The 21,084-nt window shown below is 42.8% G+C and overlaps 1 protein-coding gene and 1 long non-coding RNA gene across 2 annotated transcripts in view; one reads left to right on the top strand and one right to left on the bottom strand.

Annotated features, from left to right (window-relative positions):
* The first annotated feature begins 610 nt into the window (after positions 1-610).
* Positions 611-11,458, top strand: mRpL42 (mitochondrial ribosomal protein L42). Its single transcript, XM_065438508.2, has 7 exons — positions 611-1,039; positions 1,183-1,225; positions 2,308-2,392; positions 3,374-3,406; positions 5,328-5,452; positions 6,954-7,042; positions 11,369-11,458. The coding sequence occupies exons 1-6, from the start codon at positions 970-972 to the stop codon at positions 7,006-7,008; spliced, it is 411 nt and encodes a 136-aa protein (XP_065294580.2). The 5' UTR covers positions 611-969; the 3' UTR covers positions 7,009-7,042; positions 11,369-11,458.
* The window catches only part of LOC139059926 (uncharacterized), a 24,108-nt gene continuing 13,821 nt past the window's right edge, over positions 10,798-21,084 (bottom strand). Inside the window, exon 3 of the long non-coding RNA XR_011514519.1 lies at positions 10,798-10,816. This is a non-coding gene — a long non-coding RNA (uncharacterized lncRNA). The remainder of the gene's footprint in view (positions 10,817-21,084) is intronic.

Below are 21,084 nucleotides of genomic sequence, written 5' to 3'. Positions count from 1 at the left end.
CCGCCAAATCCTAACGTTAATCAATTCCCTTAGTAAGATGGCACTGGCCGGCTTCAATTTGAGGGCGCCATCTCCACTCCAGAATTGGTTTTCTAAACCTCCTCGGTAGCCGGCTAGCAGCTATCTCGCTTTGGGGACGTCGATAGGGGATGTGGGAATGCTTGAAGTTTCATAGGGACAAGTGAAGAAAATTGGACGCACGGCAACGGAACGACAGTTATGCGCAGCTGTAGCTGTGTGTGAGCTGCAGTTCTCAGTTCTTACGCACCAAACGATGCACTCTAAGTGCACCTTCTGCCACACAGCGATAATCGTCATCTGCCTTGATGCGTTTCCTTTCTTTAAGGCTGCGAGCCCGGTACTTTCCAGTAACGAACGGCACGCGCGTTATCAGCATGACATTTCCTGTCGGCAATGCTATCATGCTGGTTACGCGCGTGCCGTTCGTTACTGGAAAGTACCGGGCTCGCAGCGTGAAAGAAAGGGAACGCATCGAGGGAGATGACGATTATCGTTGTGTGGCGGAAGGGGCACTTAGAGTGTGGGGGAGGGGGCAGCTGTTTCATCCTTTTTTAAGCGCTGTCCTTTCACTAAACTGCACTAAGCGCTTCTCATATATTCATATGCTTTTCTCGACTCGAGTGGACAGATTGCGAAAGCACAGGGCCAATCGCGAGAGTGAAACCTCGTACATTTCAAAAGGGGAACTTGCTTTTAGCCAAGAGCAGCGTATAAACGCCATTATCAACATTGGCGACTTGCGTAATGATGTTGGCTACGGCTTCGGCTCGTATGTTACTCATGTGGATTCTGCAAGGGTCGGCTGCTAGTACAAACGCGATAAATCGTAGGTGCAGTGAGGTTGGAACTGTGTAAAACAGGAAAACAGACGAGAACGTCACTTTCCACGCTTCGTGCGTGCATAACTAGTACCTGCGCTTCGTGTAAGGTTGTCATAAAGTGCGCGAAATGTTAGCGTGTCGTCGACTACTTGCTCTCCGTTCTCAAACCACGCTCATCGCGTGTTCGCCGCAACAAGGTAAGTGAATCATGTATCCGTAGATGCGCAATTGCTGCGTAAATTACTCCCCAGAAAAGTGCGGACGGATACTACTACTGCTGCTGATAGGGGCAGCTACTGCAAGGCCGCGCACTAATCTCGTTTCGCTTTCTCCTGCGCAGGTCAATGTTACAGCACGACCAAGGCTCTTCATAAATCGCATTCGTAAGTTTTGCGCGTGCATAGAAGTACTGACGGGATTCTTTTTGAACGACACATGGTGTTCGGGCTAGAGGTTTCATCAAAACCCTGGCATAATAGGATGAGTTTAGTACCGTTTCCCGTTCCTCTGTAGACAGCGCAGTGAAAGTACCACTAGTGAAATTTCCGAATCGAATCTGAGTGCTAATATGCAAAACGACTCGCGAATATCGAATGGTTTGTTTCTAAAACCAGTGAAATACAAAGTTTGCGTGGAGAGCTATAGGCAAAAAAAAAAAAAAAAAGAGGGCCGTTGACATCATTTACATGGCTTATTTAGGCATATTTAAGTTAATGTAGCGCCGTTCGCAAATGCATGGACGCCTAGTCGACTGGGGAACTTGTCAATGAGAAACTACTACTTTTAGTTGTCTGGTGCACCTTATGACAGTGGGAGTAATAGTTGAAAATAAAAGGAATGGACACGTCACTAGATGCTCGTAGATTATCAATTGGGTTCTTTCAAGGGGAGAAGTGGTACACTGCACATTGATTTAAATGGGTGGTAACATCGTGTAAGTGCCCACGTAATGAATTGCTTTGCCTAAATCAAGACAAATTCGCATATAAACTGCCTAAAATGTTGACCCTAATAATTGATGGCTGAACATTTTTGAGCCGAAGTTATCTGCACCGTACGTTCCCGCGGTAATTGGTGGCCCTACACAGCAACCACAGCTCCTTTGCAGCAGAATCATTCGAAACAGCCATCACTTACTACGTTCTCTCTTCTTTGAGGCCGCACTGAGTGGTGTTATCTCTTACATATTCGAAAGGAACAAATATTTGACAATCCTGAATGGTGAATTCTTGAATCAAATAGCAAAGACTATTCGATTCATATTCAAAGCTTCCGATATTCAAACACACCCGCACTTGCGATTTTATCACTGTTTCTGGGAACATGATCGGATCGCCAAAGACAGTTGCACAGGAACCCAAGGTTTTCATAAATTATCCACTAAGCTCAGAGCACTTGAGTTATTTTTGTTGCATTTATTTACATGAACAGTGTGCTCATACTGGTAATGGTGACGTTTACCTAGAAAGCAGAAGATTGTTCTGACTGACGATGGCTCCACGATTGTCTGCTGGCATCCAGAAGAGGAGTTTCCCTATGAGCATACGAAGGTAATAATAATAATAATAATAATAATAATAATAATAATAATAATAATAATAATAATAATAATAATAGTAATAATAATAATAATTTTTATGTCACATTGGTCGAGGAGGCTGTGGTTGAGCTGCTCTTCATAGAGGCAGCTTGACAAGAGTTTACAGCCACCTCTATATAAAGCAGTCAGCAGTGGCAATTAGTGTTTCGATACAAGAGAGTTGAAATGAACAGGAAGAATTTCAACAATTCGCATACCACACAGCAAATCGGTTAAACAAGTTCAGAGCATATCTCAACTTCACAAACAGACAAAGAACAAGAACAGAATCTAAGGCTGAATACAGAGTCAGTCTAATTAAGAACCCAATATGTGCAGTTCTGTCAATTCCATTGGTGTACGCTGTAGAAAATCATGCCGACTTCCACATATTTGTTACATAGTGTCTGCAATGTGTAGGGCACGTTATCCTTTGAATAATTCATTTTCAGTGTTACCACTTTCCACATTTCTTTATTCCGTGTAATGTTTAAACTCACTAAAATGAACACATATATAACATATTATTGGAAATAAGAGAGTAAGTATAAAATTCTCACAAACTTTTTTATGCATGTCAGCATGTTTGCTTAACAAAATCGGATGTAACGAAGGTATTCTTGTGTCGGATGAAACTTTGTTATCATAAGGTTTCACTGTATTTATCATTGCACTGTTTTGCTGTAGGCGAGCAAGATCATGAAAAAAATGTAGATTTTCTTTAATTTTGCACCTGATCGCTATGGTTAATTAGTGTTTGTAGAGGTTAAGGACAGATAACATTCCAGACTGTTGTAACAACTCACCGGTATGCACACGAGATGGTAAATTATCTGCTAAAGATGCAGTAAATTGTATGGTAAGGTGCATGCTTCATCCTGTCTGCCAGCTGCGCAAATGCCGAATTTGCAATGTTGCTTACATTTTTTTTCTTCTTTCTTTCTTGTTGCAGCCGCTGCCAAATATAAGGTCCAAGCTGAATGAGGTTTGTGTCTACACGCTGCTTTTACCAGTGTTGGTCGGCCTCGCCGTGTTTTTGTGTACCGATAACGAAAATGAGCACTGTGTGTGGGATCGGCCCAGTCTGTGCACTGCCGGCTACAGCAGCTCAATAAGAAATACTATGCATCATTGAATAGGCATGCCCAAGTGGGGGCCGCATACATTTCCACAAGATAAAATGTGTAGTTGTACTAGCCTTGCAAAAATGTGCTGTCACTGAATGTCTTAGTAATTAAGTTAGGGGTTTACATGCCAAAACAACGATCTGTTTATGAGAGACGCCGTAGTGGGAGACTCCGGATTAATTTCGAACACCTGGGGTTCTTTAACATGCATCTCGTAGTTTTGTTAATGAGGCATTACAATGTTCACCTTAGCAAAAATGGCAAAAAAAGCATGACTTCGAATAAGAGTAAGCGACAGGCGGCACCTGTCCTATCATCTACACTTATTCATAATCTTGTTTTGGGCCATTTCTACCAAAATGAACCTGTACCAACTCGGCCAACAAGAAGTCCTTATTGAGCATTGAAATATATTAGCCACTCTGTTGTCTGTGTATTCATTTAATGAGCAGTTATAATTTTCCTCTAAATTTTCATTCATACATTTACGTCGTCCTATGTACAAAGAACAGTAGTGTTGTGTACAACAGGCTGATCATAAACATACTTGTTGAAGTAAAGGAGATTGCCAGTGTACATGTGAAATGTTGCTATGTGGTCCATACAGGGCTGTCAAGTTCTGACTAGTTTCAGTCTTCTTCATTTACATTATCTGCATGAATAGCTGCAATTTTTTTCATTCTTACTGAAATATGCAGCTTTATTTGTGATACTAGTTGGATTGGAAGCCATAGAGAGAGATGAGGCAATAATTTTTTAGAAGCAGCCACATTCTTGGTTTCTTAGCGGGAGTTAAAGTCGTGGACTACTTAAGAATACTTCAGAGCACATGCTTTATTTTGAAAGATCGCCTTATGTGTGCTTATCAGTCACATTGATCACAGTGCTACCAATTTTTTTTGTGCTTCCTTTCACAGTAATCACCTTATAAACTTGAAGTTCTTTCACTTTTTCAGGAAATTTCAAACTTTGTGCTGTAACATGTAAAAACAGTTTTAAATGTCACATGTGTAGTGGGTGTGGTTAAGACTATGGTAGCGAGTGTCAGCAGTGTGTTGCGTATTTCAGGGATAGCTTCAAGTAATTTATAAAAACATTGTACTTATATAAAGCCCTCACTTTTGTGTATGCTCACTACTATGCTGCACGCAATGAAGAGGGGCAAAATGTAGCTTATACTCGTGCTATAGAGGCACAAAAACAGACCTAAACTGCTTAATGCAATAAAGTTTAATGCCATTCGAGTGGCACATGAACTTACTCAAATGCATGAAATCTTAATGCCATTTGACGCATAGTGCATTCTTGCAACTCATTCACACATCGAACGTGTACTCTTGCTCCCAATGTTGCAGTTATGATTGCACTTGAAGGATGCACTTCTGAAGTAGAATGAAGTAACTGTGCGTAAAATACACCTAATAATATATTTTTGATGTTTCTCCTCGAATTATTGTCTGGCTAAATATTTTTTTCTGGTGATGCACATTTCTCAGATGGTGCAGGAGGCAATGGGCAGTGTTACGGCAGTTAAGATATTATTGCTGCAGTAATCTAGGAGTGGTGGTTGCCTCCCGATTGAACACATGAACTTGTTCCTCACAAACACCTGAGTGCCATGCAGTCCTTGCATCCAGGGCTTGCATTTCATATGAGGCTTGGCGTGCACCTTTGAAAACGTTTTTGCCGACACTATTCTCACACTTGATAACGATTCATTGCGCAGTTGTGGAATGAAGGTCCCGGAATTTAACCTGATTATCGTCTTTCGTCCTGCAGGAAAACTCTGCACTGAAGTTGCAGTACCGATTGGAGGAAATCGAGACGCATTACAGAAATGAACGGCTGGAGATTGAAGCTCTGACAAAAATGACATACACCACCAAGCACAGATGGTATCCAAAGTAAGTGAAGTGCCTTGGTTGACTGCTTCTTAGGATTGTGCAGCTTGGGAAATCTGGGCCGCGGTAATGTAATGATTCTGTTTCAAGGCTAGTCCTTTTCACACTTCATCATTGGTCTCAGCGGCACAACACATACATTATCACCATGGTCAGCCAGTCATGAGCACTGGATTATAAGAAAAGAATAAAATAAAATGAAAGAAATCCATATCTTAATTCGGCCATGATTTCCTTGCAAGTGATGTGATGTGCCTGGCCCAGTTGGTGTGGGCCACTACATATGGCGCAGTGTGTCCTGCGTAGCGAGTAGTCGCATTGACATCGTCATCAGCTACCTGTTTCTGCTTCCGTTTCCGGGAGCCTTCCTTTGTTTAGCTGTTTTCCCACGATGGGCAGATCATTCAAGTCCGAGTCGCTGGCGGGTTCTGCAGGTCTGCTACAATGTGAATGTACGTTTAACCCTGATTAAACCATTTTGCTATGTTGCGTGTCTTCGTGCATTCAGCCTAAGCCTCACATCCTCCTGCCACGGACACTGCAAATGTCCTGCTCAACATAGGCACCATCAGTTCTGTGGAAGAAGAGGAAGCATCAGAGCTCAGTATACCTACATTGTCTGCTTCTAAAGTGCTAACCACAAAGCAGGACAGACAAGAGTGCTGACTCGGCTGATGATGCATTCCAGCTTATGTCCTGCCAGTAGGTGGCGCCCACGGTACACCCACCCATGACTGCTCCCTCAGAGTAACGGAAAATAATGTCAAAGGCCATGCTTTTGTGTACAGCTGGTACTGTAAGTGCGTTATGACCATCATGTTTAGAACAACACATATTTTGGCTTTGCGGAATAATAGCACATGAATAGGCGTTGGTATTTATCACTCGCAGCTAGCAATAGCTGAGCAGCTTAGCACCTACATTTTAGCCCTCGGTCCAAGAATAAGCCTATCATGTCTTTTACCAGCTGCAGATAACAAGCTAGCATAGTTCAATCACATGTTTTATACGACCGCTGCCTAGTTTCACCATTTAGGCCTGGTCTGCCTAGTTCATGGACACCATTTTGCATGCGCTCATTTTTACTTGCTGCCATGTCCCTATGGCAGCTAACACGATTGGCACCAACAACCAGCGGAGAAACGAAAGGGGGCGAGCACATTACAAAGGCAGAAAGAAAGGCAGCAATTGGTAAAGGGAAATACTGCAGAAAGCTAGGTGCAGCAAATGCATTGTGGCATGGGTGAGTCTTCTTCCATGGCACTGACCAAGTGTGATGCGGCTGCACTTCAGTGACTTGATTAGGAATGAGAAATTCATCATGGAACAGGCAACGGCAGGTATTGCTTCAGAATAGCCTTCAAAGAACAAAATATTCATCTTACTCTAACTTACAGGACCTTTCAGTGGCTTCTTACTGTATCTTATGTCCTTTTGCAGTTTTTCTAACCAATCGGAGAGCTGGCTGTACTCTATTCATGTTTCTGTATTTCTTTCTTTCCAGACACAACAAGAAGTATAGGGTTCCAAAACCACCACTTGATAGAGAAGGGCTGTAAATTTCATGAGCAAATCGACACCAAGGCCTTGCAGGTAAGTTGCAGAAATTTGAAATCTAAATGTTTGTTTGGGCATGTCCACAATAGAAAATGGCAAATAGAATGTAATAGAGGAGCAATCAAAGAAAGACTTAGTTCTTCTCAATTGTTTTCCGCTGTAATAAAGTTAGCAGTCTTTGTTTTTCTTTCATTTCTTACAAGAGGTCACAGAAACATCAACAATGGTCAGTGCTGTTGGCCATGTTACTGGTCTGGTGGGTATGCCATCAGTAGCACCTTCACTGGGCAATGGAATGGAGACGCACATCTGAATCTTTTGACCATGCAGGCAGGGCATTAAAATGAATTGCAATTGACTGATTAGCTCTGCTGTAATGAAAGCAGTGTCCAGAAATATATTTGGCTTTCCTTTTCTCCACAGAAAGACATGGAACGTGTGTTGGAACTTTGAAGCATGTATAAATTAGTAGCATTGATGATAGCTGGCCATGTAGTATAAGAATTTGTATTCTCTGAAAATGGTGATGGGGTGCTGAAGTCATGGGTAATTTTAGATGGGGACAGGTCAGTAACGAAGTGATAAATGCCCCTTGTGAAGAATAAGTATAGATCTGCCAAATGGTCTTTGCACATTCATCCCCTCACGGTGTGTGTGTGTGTGTCACGCAGCAGCCAATCGTTATCTCCTCCTAGTGTGTGCATTTCAATAGCATGTGGTCAAAAAATGACCACACTGTTGCAATTAAAACTTTTATTTCAATAGATACAACTTACTGAAGCTTGTCACTTTTGAAGCAATACTCTTGCTAGCAAAACAGCATTCCCAAACTTCTTTCAAACTGTGGATGTCTTCTGGAATGCTTCTTCAGGAATAGTGAACAGTTTGTGTGTACTTTATTTTTAGATCTGATCCTATGTGTTGTAATGGTGTTCTTTCAGGGTAGACTTCAACTTAGGAACATTTGTTTGTGGTGGATTGTGCCTTGCCAAAGAAAATGACCAACATCCCCTTCATGTTAGATCGAATCCTTGCCCCTCCCACTGTGATAGCTTAGCATTGGATTCGGCGTCATAGCCGTACATCCAGGTTTCACTACCTCCTATCATGGTTTTCAAAACATTTTCATTGGCATTGGCTGTGACAATCAAGCAGTTCACCACGATTTTCTTTCTGGTCCTCGATGAATGCATGGAGCACAAATTTTGGCCGATGTGATGAATTTTGATATTTTCTGTCATAATTGCTTGGCACAATCTGAAGTAGGTGCTTTCATCTTCAGCACTCTCTCTAATAAGCAAAATTATTGGATAATTCTTCTGATAAGTTACTGGATAACCAAATGCCTGTCAACATCTTCATCAGCCGACATTCTTTGCGTTTTGATATGACTACTGTTCAAACACTGCAATCAATCTGTATAATCGTCCTAAAAGGCTTGTTGAAGCATTTATCACATTTTAGCCACAGTACTTGAAGATTTCAGGTGGAATTTCACACTCAACTTGTCCTCCAAGACGTTTGTTTTTAATACCTTGAAATTTGAAAACTTGTAACTGCACTTGTTTATTTCATTGGCTGTATGGACTGATGCTGAAAGGAGCACTGGGTTACAAAAAGATGCCACTAGCAAGCACCATATGCCGCAGTGCCCCCTGTTTGCTGGTTCATGCACTGAATGATAATTTCATTTTTTTCTTCATTCGCATCTCTGATGCCCTCATCTCTACAGATACTCACCTCCCTTTTTCTGCGTTGGCATGCATGCATCTGCAATTGGGCGAAAACCATGTTACTTTCGAGATGCTCAGCAGTTCACTGTCACTCTGTGTACATGTGTGTGCTTGTTTAATCTACTCTACTGGTGTTAAACATTCAGTGCCATTCAATGGCAAATCCTGGTGTTTCTTTTTCCAACTCTGTTCACTGCTTTGCCACGGCTCTGTACATTTATTGCTTGCATTGGCGTAGGAAGCGTTTTTCCCAGCAACAACCTCGCCTGTTACTCTGCCCTTCCTCTATGTGTGCACCTATCTATTTCTGCCTGCTGAACCAGTTGGGGTAGAGCATAAATACTGGCTCGAGTGCAGTATGGGGCCCATTGTATACTTAGGCCTGCACCTGTAGTTTGCTAGATGTACAGGGCTCAGCCATATAAATGCAATAATATACTCAGAATGCATGGCGTCCAGAACCTGCTGTACCATAAGCGAGTGCTGTCGGAATGCTGGGGGCCAAGTGCAGTTGCCAGGCATCATAAACACTCTTGCCCCCACCGTATACCACAGTGTATTGGCTTCGTTTCTCTAGCACCCGCCCGTGACACAACAACCTACAGCCATGCCCTTTGAGTATCGTGTTTGATTCGCTGAGCACTCTACATACTGGCGCCAAATTCCCTGCAAAGAAAACATCACTGGCTTCCGATTTTTTAGAATTTTTTTGTATGCAGTAGTCCAAAAGGCATTGGCTGTAACCTGTGTACAATGGGAGGGTAGATTAATGACTCACTCCGCCAACCAATTTGCTACTGCTGGGACTGCTACTGCTAGTGCTGGGACAGAGTACCCACACACATCTGACACTTATGGGCGCACATGCAAGTTCGGCACTTTCTTAATGTGTTCCTCAGCTATGAGGTTGACTGTAATGCCAATTTTATATGTCAGCAGCATTGTCTATTCACTACAGCATTGCTGTGCAGTGGAAATATTTGACATTACAGGACACACTACATTCCTCTGCAGCCTCAGCCACCTTTACTCCTCCTCTGCTGACACATTCAATTCTGCATTCATCCTACCATACTGTGGCCTCAGGAAATTTTGCTATCTCAGCAAGGGTCTTAGCAAGCCCTGAGCAAGTACACGGATGCTCAGGGCTTATTTCTGCAATTGGAACCTCCATCATGCTGTATGGCTTTTGGCAACGTATGTGCAGCTTATGCACGGAGGTTTAGTGGGTTTCCAGAGGCATGGAGAGCATTTGGCTGCAAAAAATGACGATGCAAAGTGGAGTCGCCATTAACAGTCCGCTCGATCTGCTTGGTGGCAGATCCAGGGCAGCGTTCCACATTCCCTTACTGGCACGAGTGTTGTGCGCATGCACAACACACACTAGGGTTCCTGCTGGGCTGCTGTGTGTATACACTAGTCTGATTAGGAAGAACACTAAAGCGTCAAGTTAACATTATCCATTATCTCACTGGGTGCAGCCTAATGGTGACCGTTTCCCATCAGTCGCATCTTGTGCATCATCGAGCTGCGACGCCACTGACGACGCTCCTCATCACACCAGTATAAAGCCCCTGGATCTTCAAAAAGTAGGGAAGGACTCTGATCTCGCCGCCGAGCTACATGACTGGAAGATAACTTCAGCGCTCCCCCTGGTTTGGGCCAGGAGCAGCTGGTAGACTACATATGCCTCGCATGCATCATTTTCCATTCTCAAATGGCGCGCACGTTTGTGCCTGGACATGTGCTTTGATATGACAACTGTTTTTGCAGTTGCATGGTTCTTCTTCATTTGTTCATGCAAAGGGAAAGGGAAATGAGCCAATGGCTTGAAAAGAGATGCTGAACTCTTGTACTGACCACCTAATGTCACGCAGCTGCTTAATGTAATGTTGCTCATAGAGCTCACGCATATCTATTTCTCTTGGCACAAACCAGCAAGCGCTATTGGCAGTTGTGATTACCTTCAGAAGATCCAGGGGCCTTACGCCAGCATTATGAGAAGCCTGTTAGCTGCCAGCTTGCTGTTTCTTCTGATCCACAGCAGTTGTCTTGCCTGCTGCATGGAACGTCGCACCTGCGTATGTTTAGAACACCCTTTCAGGAATTCAAGCAGAACACTAAGCCTTGCTATCGCTATCAATGCTTCGTCCTTTGGGTGAAACTGCCAGTGTTTTATTCAGCCTGTCACGGCGACATTTTTTTTCTATGGCATTCTGCTGCTGAGCAGGAGGTCGTAAGTTTGATTCCCAGCCACAGCAGCTGCATTCCAGGGGGGGTGGCATCTAAGAATGTGCATGTGATAACATTTAGCTACACATTGACGAACCCCAGGTGGCCAAAATTAATCTGTTGACCTCTCACCCACACACACACTCTAATAGCCTATGTTGCTTTGGGATATTGATCCACATAACTTGATTTGCATTTGATGTTGGTGTTTTTTCATGTTGGGTCCATAGTGTGCGCATCATTTCTTGGCTGCAAAGACACTCTGGTGACATAGAAAACCAGATTTTAAGTGACATTTCGTGATCTATACCAGTCTCTTTAGCAAGATTATTGTGAAACATGTCTGTTGATGTTCTCTTACTTACCTTAACCTCTTTCTTTAATTTTTACATTTCAGGTGCAAGGGCGCTCCATTTGTGCAAGCGTATAGCCACATTTAGTTTAGAGATATTCCATGCTTGTTAATAAAGTCACAATGAGATCATAATTCATGTATATTCAACCCTCTATCTTGTCTTGTGTGTACAACTTTGACAAGTGTAGATGTGCTGCTGTTCCACAAGTATGATGTCAACTGAAGCAAAAGAGTCATGCCACTTCTGCTTATGGCATGTGGGAACCATCTGTTTGAAGAAATAAGTTTCTGGAAAGTTCTCAATCAGTTTAGGTTCATATTAGCAAAAAAAGGCTGGTGATTGTGGCTGTGTAACACAATAATCTTTGTGGCATGCTTCTGTACAGATGCATTTTTTGTAGCAAAGATTAGGCCCAGCATCTGTATTTTTTTAAATGAATACTGATATTAGATATTTGGGATGCTTGTGTTTATTCCTTTGTAGTACATGGATGCCATTGACCAAATTATGATAGTCATTAGCCACGTTTACATGAATGGGACAGTGGCGCATCGCATCACATTTCTAGCGCATCACATTAATGCATCAGGCGAGGGTAGATTTACGGGCGCGAATTGGCTCAAGCGTGTGGCGCGGCGTTCTTGTGAGAGTTAATGTGCTATATGTAAACGGCGTCGCATTGCCTTTCTTAAATGCGAATGGAAATGCGATGCGCTACTGTCACATTCATGTAAACACGGCTATAGGGGCCTAGAATATCATTTTAACATTGTTTTAAAAGTTGCATGAGCTGCTAAGTTATTTTCAGCACAGAAACATTTACCAGCTTGGTGTGGAACGGTGTCTGCCATCTGGGAAAACCTGGAATTTTCAAACATTTAGTCACTTCTATAGGATTCAGGTTGAAATACCAAGAATTTCACCCCAGTTGCTTTCAATAATGGAAGTTTGTACTCACAGGGGTTATGGCAAAACGTGTGGTATGCCTGAAGGAAGCACAGTTTTCTACTGAACCTATGCAATCCACAAATAATGGTGTCTATTGCTGGTTTTCATAGTGTGAGCCAAGCCAGGTGCTTGGAATATCATAAGAAGTAGTTAAAGTTATTTATTTATTTATTTATTTATTTATTTGTGCATACTGCAGTACAATAAGCACTATAGCAGGAGTGGATTAACAGAGGAAAATTGTACAGAGAAAAGTATGATACAGCGATGATGGTGATGTGCTAGGACCATTCATCCTGGATGGCAGATACAGAACTTCTGGGTGAGCATGAGCGAATAGACCCAGGTAAAAAATTCCAGTCTTCTATAAAACGAGAAAAAAAGCTGAATTCAAACATGTTAGTGGCGTGCAAAGTAGGGAATCAAGTTGAAGTTGTGATGTCTCGTCGATGACTCTGGCGTGAGGTTAGTATAGTTTCCTGAAAGTCTAACGGAAGAATTGACGATGCTGTGCAAGAAATCTAACGATGCTATGCGGTGGCATGAATGGAGCAAAGCTAAATTCAAGGAACTAAGTGCAGAAGAGGGTGAAACATCATTATTATAACGGTGACATATAAACCTTGCAGCTTTTTTCTGAATTGCTTCTAGCCTGTTAATCTTGCACTGCTCATAAGGCTTGGAAATGACAGATGTGTAGTCAACAACCGGGTGGATTAGCAATTTATATAACAGTAGCTTAGTATCTTTTGAAGAGTTGGATAGTGTACGACGTAGGTAACCTAAATTTTTTAGTGCTTTGTTACATATGTAAGCAATGTGATTTGACCATGACATGTTGTGCGTAAAAATTACCCCAAGATACCTATACTCAAGTACCCTACACACAGCACAGTTATTGTAGGAGTAATGAAAAACAGGAGTTTTTACAGAAAGACATAAGGGCGGTTTTATCAATGTAAATGTTCATTTGTTCACCCTTGGAGGCGGTAGTGATCATCAGAAAAATTTATAATTTCATATAAAACACAATCATCGGCATAGATACGAACGTTAAAAGAGATGTTAACAGGCAGATCCTTTATGTAAATTAAAGAAAGCAGTGGTCTGATAGTCACATCAATAGCAGTCGATTCGGTTGAGCGATAAGAGACGAAATGGGAATGAAGTGAAAGAACGCTTGAAATCAAGTTAACCAGCTAAGGATTATATAGTACAGCACTAAGCTTATCAAGGAGTTCTGAATGTAATACTGTGTCAAATGCTTTAGGGAAGTCTATAAATATTGTGTCAACCTGGTTGCCACCATCAAGCACATGGAAAATGTGCTGCATAAACTCAACTAAGTGCGTTGTACTAAAACCGTGCCTAAACCCATGCTGCATGTTAGATAGCAGATTATGAGATTCCAGGAGAAGTACTGTGTGTTTATGAATGATATGTTCCAAGATTTTGCATGAATGTGATGTTATTGAAATCGGGCTGTAGTTCAATAAAGACTGCTTATCACTGGATTTATAAAGAGGAAGCACTTTAGCTAACTTCCATGAGGAAGGAAAAGTGGCAGATGATAAAGATTTGTTGTATATGACCATCAGATACCTTGATGACCACAAGGAATAGCGAACGAAGAATGCATTGTGTAACCCATCCGGACCAGTGCATTTCTTGGTATCCAAGTTTAATACGAGGTTAAGAATGCTTTCATTGTTTATGTCAATGTCAGTGATTCCTTCAGAACAAGCTATATTGGTCAGAGGGGGAATGAAGTTGTCGTCGGGTATAAAAACGGACTGAAAATACTTGTTGAAAGCATCCGATATTATTGATGGATCATTGATGACGTCATTATCAATTTTGATTGTGGGTGAAGCACCACAAGGTAAAATAGTAGATCAAAGTCTACGAGGGTAGTTAACAGATGGAGGCAGTTAACGCGAAAAAAGACATCTTTGGCCGTTTGCATTTTCAAATTAGGTTCATTTTTTGCCTTGTGAAACCTGTCCAGGGTTATGGGATCGTTGATTCGTTTAGAACACCCAAGCCTATGGACACTACAAGATAAATGCAAGATGTTGCGAGTCATCCAGGGGAGGTTAGCATTACCCTTTTTAGTTTTAATGGGCACAAATCATTGAACACATGACTTGACAAATCCTCAAAATAATTAACAAGACTATTTACATCCTGCCTGTCTGACAGAGAGCAAAACATATTGAAATGATCAGCGAAGAGATCAGTAATGCAATTGTCTATACGTGTGAAGTAAGGGAAACTGGTAAACGAATAGGGTAATTTAGAGGCTGGACAAGGAACACCTTTACGATCTGAGAGTCCCTCAATTACTCCACAAGAGAAGACATTTTTCGCTAGATCATCACTTAAGAAAACCAAGTTGAGGATGGAATTAAACCTGGTTGCACTAGAAACAACTTGAGTGAGCCGAAAGGACAAGGAAATATTTATTAATTGATTATAAATTGCTACATTGGGACTTGTTGTATTTAGTGAAGGCCAGTGAATGCCAGGAGCATTGAAATCTCCCACGCAGATAAACCGTGATGAAGCAATGTTAGTCAGGCACATGAAATTTGCAATAGCATGGACATCAAGGGAAGAAACAGGCAGACGATATATAATGCTGATTACAATACACTGATTATTCAAGAAAATTTTGCAGCACACGGTTTCTGTATTCAGAGGCGAGAGCAAAACTGAAAAACTAAGATCCGAGGGGATAAGCAGGATAACATGAGGGGAATAAACAAATAAGAGACAGTAATTCTGGAAGTTTTTTAACAATACCGCGAGCATTAATGTTTAAAATGACGAGGTTATTGAGATGGCCAGAACGATGTCGGGTTGTGGATGAGCCGGGAGTCGAAGACACGGGCACACAAGGTAATGGTTGATGGGTACTTTTACTAATGTGTTTGGACTGTCATCCCAATCATAACGAACCTTGGCAATGAATGCGTGATCCTATCTTAACTTTATGACAGAGCCATAGTTACAAAAAGGAATTGATGCTTCCCAGATTGTTCCCCAAATTTATCTAATCCTTGCAGATAAATCTTCTGTAATGAATGAGTTTGAGCCGTTGAGTTTATAACTGTTTTTTGGAATCACGGTTTTATTGGAAGTCAAAAGTTTAGAATGATAGTACGAGTGACTGGCACATACTCTACCAAGCCTGTGGGCGCGTTCAATGTGAGGACAGCTAATCATCAAGGTCTTGCTAAATACAGATGTAATGTTGGACTATAGTATGGTAGTGCTTTCTTGGGGGTTTTCCAAAATACAGTCTATTATAAAATTATTTCTTCGAGAACGGGTTTCTGTGTCATTATTTTTTAGACTAGCTTGGTAACTTGAAAAGATGACTTGATTTCTGCATGTAATTCACAAATTGAACTAGAGCCATTAGGTGAGGATTCTAATGCACCAACACGTGACTCAAAAGCATCACAATGGCAGGCAACTGTCTGTTGAAATGACTTGAGGTCAACAATTTCTCGAGCCAACTTATTTTGCCCAATCAGTAGTTTAGAGAAAATTTTGGCCACCGAAAGATCATGAGTGTCATGGCATACAGGAGGAGAATCTGTATCAGCAGCTTCATTGAGAGTGGAATTAATACCGGTCACACTCCGGGCTGCAGGTTTATTACCCGACTGATTGCTTTTACAGGCAGAGGCTGACTTGGACTGGGTGCCCGGATTGAGTTCCACATCACCGCTCGGAATAAGATGACTCGTGTGATATAATATGTGCAAACACCAGGGCACAAAACTACATGGGCAAGGAAATCAAACGGGATAGGGCACCCCACCTGATTGACGGCTTATCTATAGTAATTGTTAAAAATTATGGGCTGGCATAGTAACTTGGCAAACTATAAACCACCAATTTGCCCTTGTGCCTAAACATCTGTTGTCATAGCTTCCAGGGTATTTTCATAAAAAAGGTCACTGAAAATCTGAAAATGCCAACATAGACCCTCATGAAAGGGCATCTGTTGAGTAGTCATGATTTCATTACATGTTATGTGTATGGCTAATCTCACACACAGTCATTGAGGTGCTTCCGTGTGCTGAAGCAAAAGACTAAATTTCGCTTAGGCTTTCAGGCATGCTAGAATTTTATAAAAGAGGGTCTACTGCACACGCATAAAATATTTTGCTGTTTCGTGTAACATGCAATGAAATGCTAGCTTTTGCGAGGGTCACCAACCTAGCCATCAAATGCTGATGTTTGAACTTTAGTGTTCGAAAGTGCCAAACGTATTTGCAAGACGACTTTGCTAGTTTCATTCAGGCATGTATTGTGAGTAGTACATGTCTGCACGCACTACTTCCATGCTTGATTTCTCCCTGGCATGGCAGCACGTCGTCACCGTAAAAGGTGGTCCTTTTTCCATGCTGTAATATTGTCTAAGAGGAATTTTCGTGTTATCACTTTGAAGACGAGGCTCAGTGTCACACCAGCACTTTTCTTCAATGGAACAGACTGGTGGGCTAGTTGGTACTTCATAACTAGAGGTTAAGCGCAAGAGAGCACGTAGGACAACGGAAGTGGACTAGGGCAAAGCGCTGTGCCTTCCTCCCCTTCTGTTGTTCTACGTTCTCCCTTGCACTTAACTGCAAGTTCTGTTTTTCTTTGCTGGTTGGTGTGGCACCTCAAATGCCTTTAGACCATTTTTGCTCATACATTTCACTGCAAGGGGGAAAATTTCCAGAAATATGAATGACACAAAAATGTTTTTTTTTTAGAAGAATGATAAGTTCTAAATAAGCTACACACACTACAAGTATTTGTAGCAGGGCGATTCTGTATGGTGTACAGGTAAAGAATATGAATAGGCTGTCCATATAGTTTATTTGCTTGACGAGAAATACAATAAACAAATGTTTTGTATTCAGCATGACATCAAAACGAATATTTCAAACACAAATGTTTTGAAACACATAAGCAGATGAAACACGTAAATCAAACTGCAGGTCAGTTTGATTTACGTGTTTGCCTTTTGCCCCCTTAATGCACAAAATGTTTAAAATTGTGTTACATTTAGGTGCTAGAAATTTTGGCCGGTAATATGAAAACACAAACGTCTAGTTTTTTCCCAAACGTTTGCATCTCGCTGGAATTCAACATTAGCTTCGCAACACCTCCTCTCGAGCCGGGCGCGACCTGTCCCTAAGGACTGTGGGGGCACTGTGGTCGAGCGTTGTACAAAGTGAGCGACGCTGCTGTGCAGACCTGTGCACGCTGGCTGCGGTTTTTTGCACTGCGTCTTGTGCTGGTAGTGTATTTTCTCGGCGTGTGTGCCTCGTCACTGTCCGCACTCACGTGGCCGACTTTCAAGTCCTTTTGGCCTGGTTCAAATTCAGCACTCATGGACACGCGAGTACCTGCGGCATGCGGGTCATTGAGTATTAATAACGCACGCAGGCTTTGGCCTACGGGCTCACATTTTGGAGCGTAGCTCTTAGGCGCCAAAATTCGCATCAGGGAGTATCACAGTTGTTTGTGACCTCTTCCTTTTTTTGCCTCCTGAAATAAACTGCTCCAGGTGCCATGTTCTATGTCATGTTATGTAACTTCACGACAACATGCCGACGTTTTTCATGCCTATATTCACCAGCACAAGCAGGTGCAGGAAAACTTCTACAAACGCTACGTAATTCCCCCAACCATCAGACCCGCGTTGTTACTTTAGAAGTACGTGGCAAAGAGTTATTTCCTGTACGGAGAAAGGTTCGGGGGAAATAATGCGGGGTTTTTGATGTACAGTTTCAGGAAACTGACATAAGTCACGGGACATGCATAAGCGCCGAGGTCGTCAAAAGTGATTGCGGTACATGGGCGCACATAAGCAAGTCTACATGCAGCTCCTGGTTGCTTTCCAAATGTTCCATTCTGCTTTCGTTTTCACCGAAAAAAATCGTATGTCGCCAAAATAAAGGGAACATGCGCATGTGCAAGTAGTAGAATCACGTTGCGGTTTGTGCGGAAAGAATGCCGCTCTTAGGCACCTGTTCCTGCGTTGACTGTCGTTTGAACGAGCGCAGCGAAAGACGAAAAAGCTAACGGGGAGCGCAGCGGGGGATGAAATACAACGAGAACAAAGAGCGCGAGGAGGAAAGCGGAGGAGCAGGATGCGGCGAAAGCATGAGGAAGGCGGACGAAGCCATCTTCAAACACCACCAAATGGCGCTCACGTCCGCGCATCCGCGGTATCGGCGGTATCAGCTGTGCGGGTTAAAGAATAAAAAATCGCAGTTTCGCCCGGCAGGCGAAGCATCGATTGCGATAGCAAATTAGTAGACAACCATACGAAGTAAGGATAGTAGTTTTATCGGCCGTATAAAGTTGTAAGCGTTCACTTATATAACCAAATTAACAAGCATGGTGTCACGCGCGCACAGGTAAACATGAACACTGCTCACTCGAACCGCGGGAACTCGCTGCCAAAACGCTGGAATGAGGAAGTGCGGCAGCAGCAGTGAGCTAATTGACCTTCGTGCTGCCTCTCGCTTCAACGTGAACTAAGCGTAGGAAACAGCACAACGCATAGGAAGCTACCAGCACGCAGCGCAGTTTGTCCACATCGCAGATCGCTTTCAAGATACGACGCCCGCGCTGCCTCGCTGTACGCATCGGCCGCCGGAGTAAAACGCCCCCCTCGCCCCGTCCGGTCACTCCCGGTGCCTCGCGCGCGACGGAAGACGGCGCGCTTCCTCCCCGCTTTCCTCCCTTTCGCGTACGAGATTGAGCCGTGAGCGTCGGGTGACCCTCGCAAGTTTCACTCGTGCATACAGCATACGGCGCGGTGCGACGATGTCATCGTGCTTGGACTTTATATTGGACACCACGACGACGGCAGACATGCACCTGCACTGGCCATATAATTGCTATTGTAATAAACGGAACAAGAAAGCTCGCCTTCGCGTATAGCGTTCGCCGCAAGCGTTTCCCGGTAAAGATTACGGTTGGATAAGCTGCAGTTGCCGGGAAGCGTCAACTGTGGCCGGTCTGTACAGGGTGTTTCAGCGAACACTTTGAAACATTAAAAAAATTGCCTGTGACAGATAGCACAATTCTAGTCCATGAACTGGTCTACTCGAAGAGGCGGACATTACTTAATTGACTACTTTACAAAATTCACTAATGGAGTTTTTAACTAATTACCTTATGGCACATATTGCAATTGACAAATTCTAGCGAGTGAGACTGCGAGGCATGTCCACATGGAGATAAATGTGTGGATGACACCATTTACGAGATATGCGCCGTCAAACTTGCGGTAAAAGTGCACTGTCATTCCGCTTTCTTTCTGAAGGAAAGGTCGTTTTATGCATTGAAGCACAAAAGTAACTGGAACGCCAGTGCATTTCTTCGGGAATTATTATGTCGAAACTGGTGTCATCCTGTGAAATCGTTCCAAGTGGATCCGTCTTGCGAAGTTCCTCACTAGAATTTGTAACTTGCAATATGTGCCATAAGGTAATTAGTTAAACACTGAATTGTTGAATTTTTGTTAATTAGTCAATTATGCATTTTTTTCTGCAAGTAATGTCCGCCTCTTTGAGTAGACCAGCTCAGGGACTAGAATTGTGATATCGGCCACAGTAAATTTAAAGTAACTTTTGAAAGTCTTCACTGCAACACCTGGTATATAGCGCCGCGCGTCGTGGCTCAGCCAGTCGGTGTTGTGGTCGACGCGATGCCTCAATGTATCGCGAAATGAAAACACGTATACAGCTGCGCTCAAATTTTTCATTAGGGAGTATCGTAATCGACGGTAATTTTTCATGTTTTAGTTTATTATTATTGCACAGAAATAAGGCTACGAATGTCGATCATGCATACGTATACGGAGGGAGGTCCCAGAATCAATAGACTGTAGAGTGGACTACCCGTTAGTATAGTAACTAGAAAACTTAAAAGCATGCAGCAACTATGCATGACTATAAAAAGAAACGGCGCATCGCTTATGTCAGTGGCTAACACACAAAGAAGACCAAGAAGAACCCCTTCCTTCGGACGTACGTGTCCGAAAAAAAGAAAAAGAAAGATAGAAAAAGAAAAGGAAACTTTGATTCGCCATCCCGGATTCGCGAAAGCAGATGTCCAGCGAAGTTGTTGAAAACCACGACTGCAACTACTAAGGGGGGGTATGCAGTGCTTTATTGTATTAGGGTAATGGTAGTAATGGTAATTTGGAGTAATGGGAGTAATTGCAACTTTGACAGCACGCCGTCGCCCATAGCGGTGCTACAACAACACTGAAATCAGTTGATAGGCTGGTTCTGTACAAAAGGCTAGGGACGTTACTCCCCACTTTGCAAGCTGCCGTCGCCGCGGCAGCTGTATCTTTTTTTTGCTTGTTCTTTTTCTAAACGTAGGCTGTTCCGTATGTTGTATGTGGGATTCCAAAGAATGTATGCACTGTTCGCCTCATTTTGATGAGTGCTTGAAGCCTCTGCCGTGCGGCGGTACGAGCCTCTGCTCCTGGTTGGACACTGCCGCCGAGATTGGCCCACATTTTTGCTGACGGACGCTGACACGAAAAATGCCGACCAACTAGAGGCCAACAGCTCCGCTGTAAGGAACTGGTCAGAACGAGTGCTGCGCTCCGGCTTCCCTGAAATTCGATGTGGCTAATTGAAGATCTTTTCAATATTGTAACACTCATGCGCTCTTCACACGAATGAAATATCAGGAAAGTTACCAAGCAGTAACACTGCAGCGGGAGCGTGAACGCCAAAATTAAATAATATACTCGGGTAGAGTCATAGACTGTTGT

This window comes from Dermacentor albipictus, chromosome 5 (assembly GCF_038994185.2).
Source record: "Dermacentor albipictus isolate Rhodes 1998 colony chromosome 5, USDA_Dalb.pri_finalv2, whole genome shotgun sequence".
In the NCBI taxonomy this organism is placed as follows: Eukaryota; Metazoa; Arthropoda; class Arachnida; order Ixodida; family Ixodidae; genus Dermacentor; species Dermacentor albipictus.
This window is presented reverse-complemented; position numbering and strand designations above follow the sequence as displayed.

Bases quoted from the DNA above. Each gene is read 5' to 3' on its own strand.
- mRpL42 (XM_065438508.2), top strand. From the start codon at position 970: ATGTTAGCGTGTCGTCGACTACTTGCTCTCCGTTCTCAAACCACGCTC. The intron at 2,393-3,373 runs GTAATAATAATA...TTCTTGTTGCAG, and splicing joins TTCCCTATGAGCATACGAAG to CCGCTGCCAAATATAAGGTC. The intron at 5,453-6,953 runs GTAAGTGAAGTG...CTTTCTTTCCAG, and splicing joins AAGCACAGATGGTATCCAAA to ACACAACAAGAAGTATAGGG.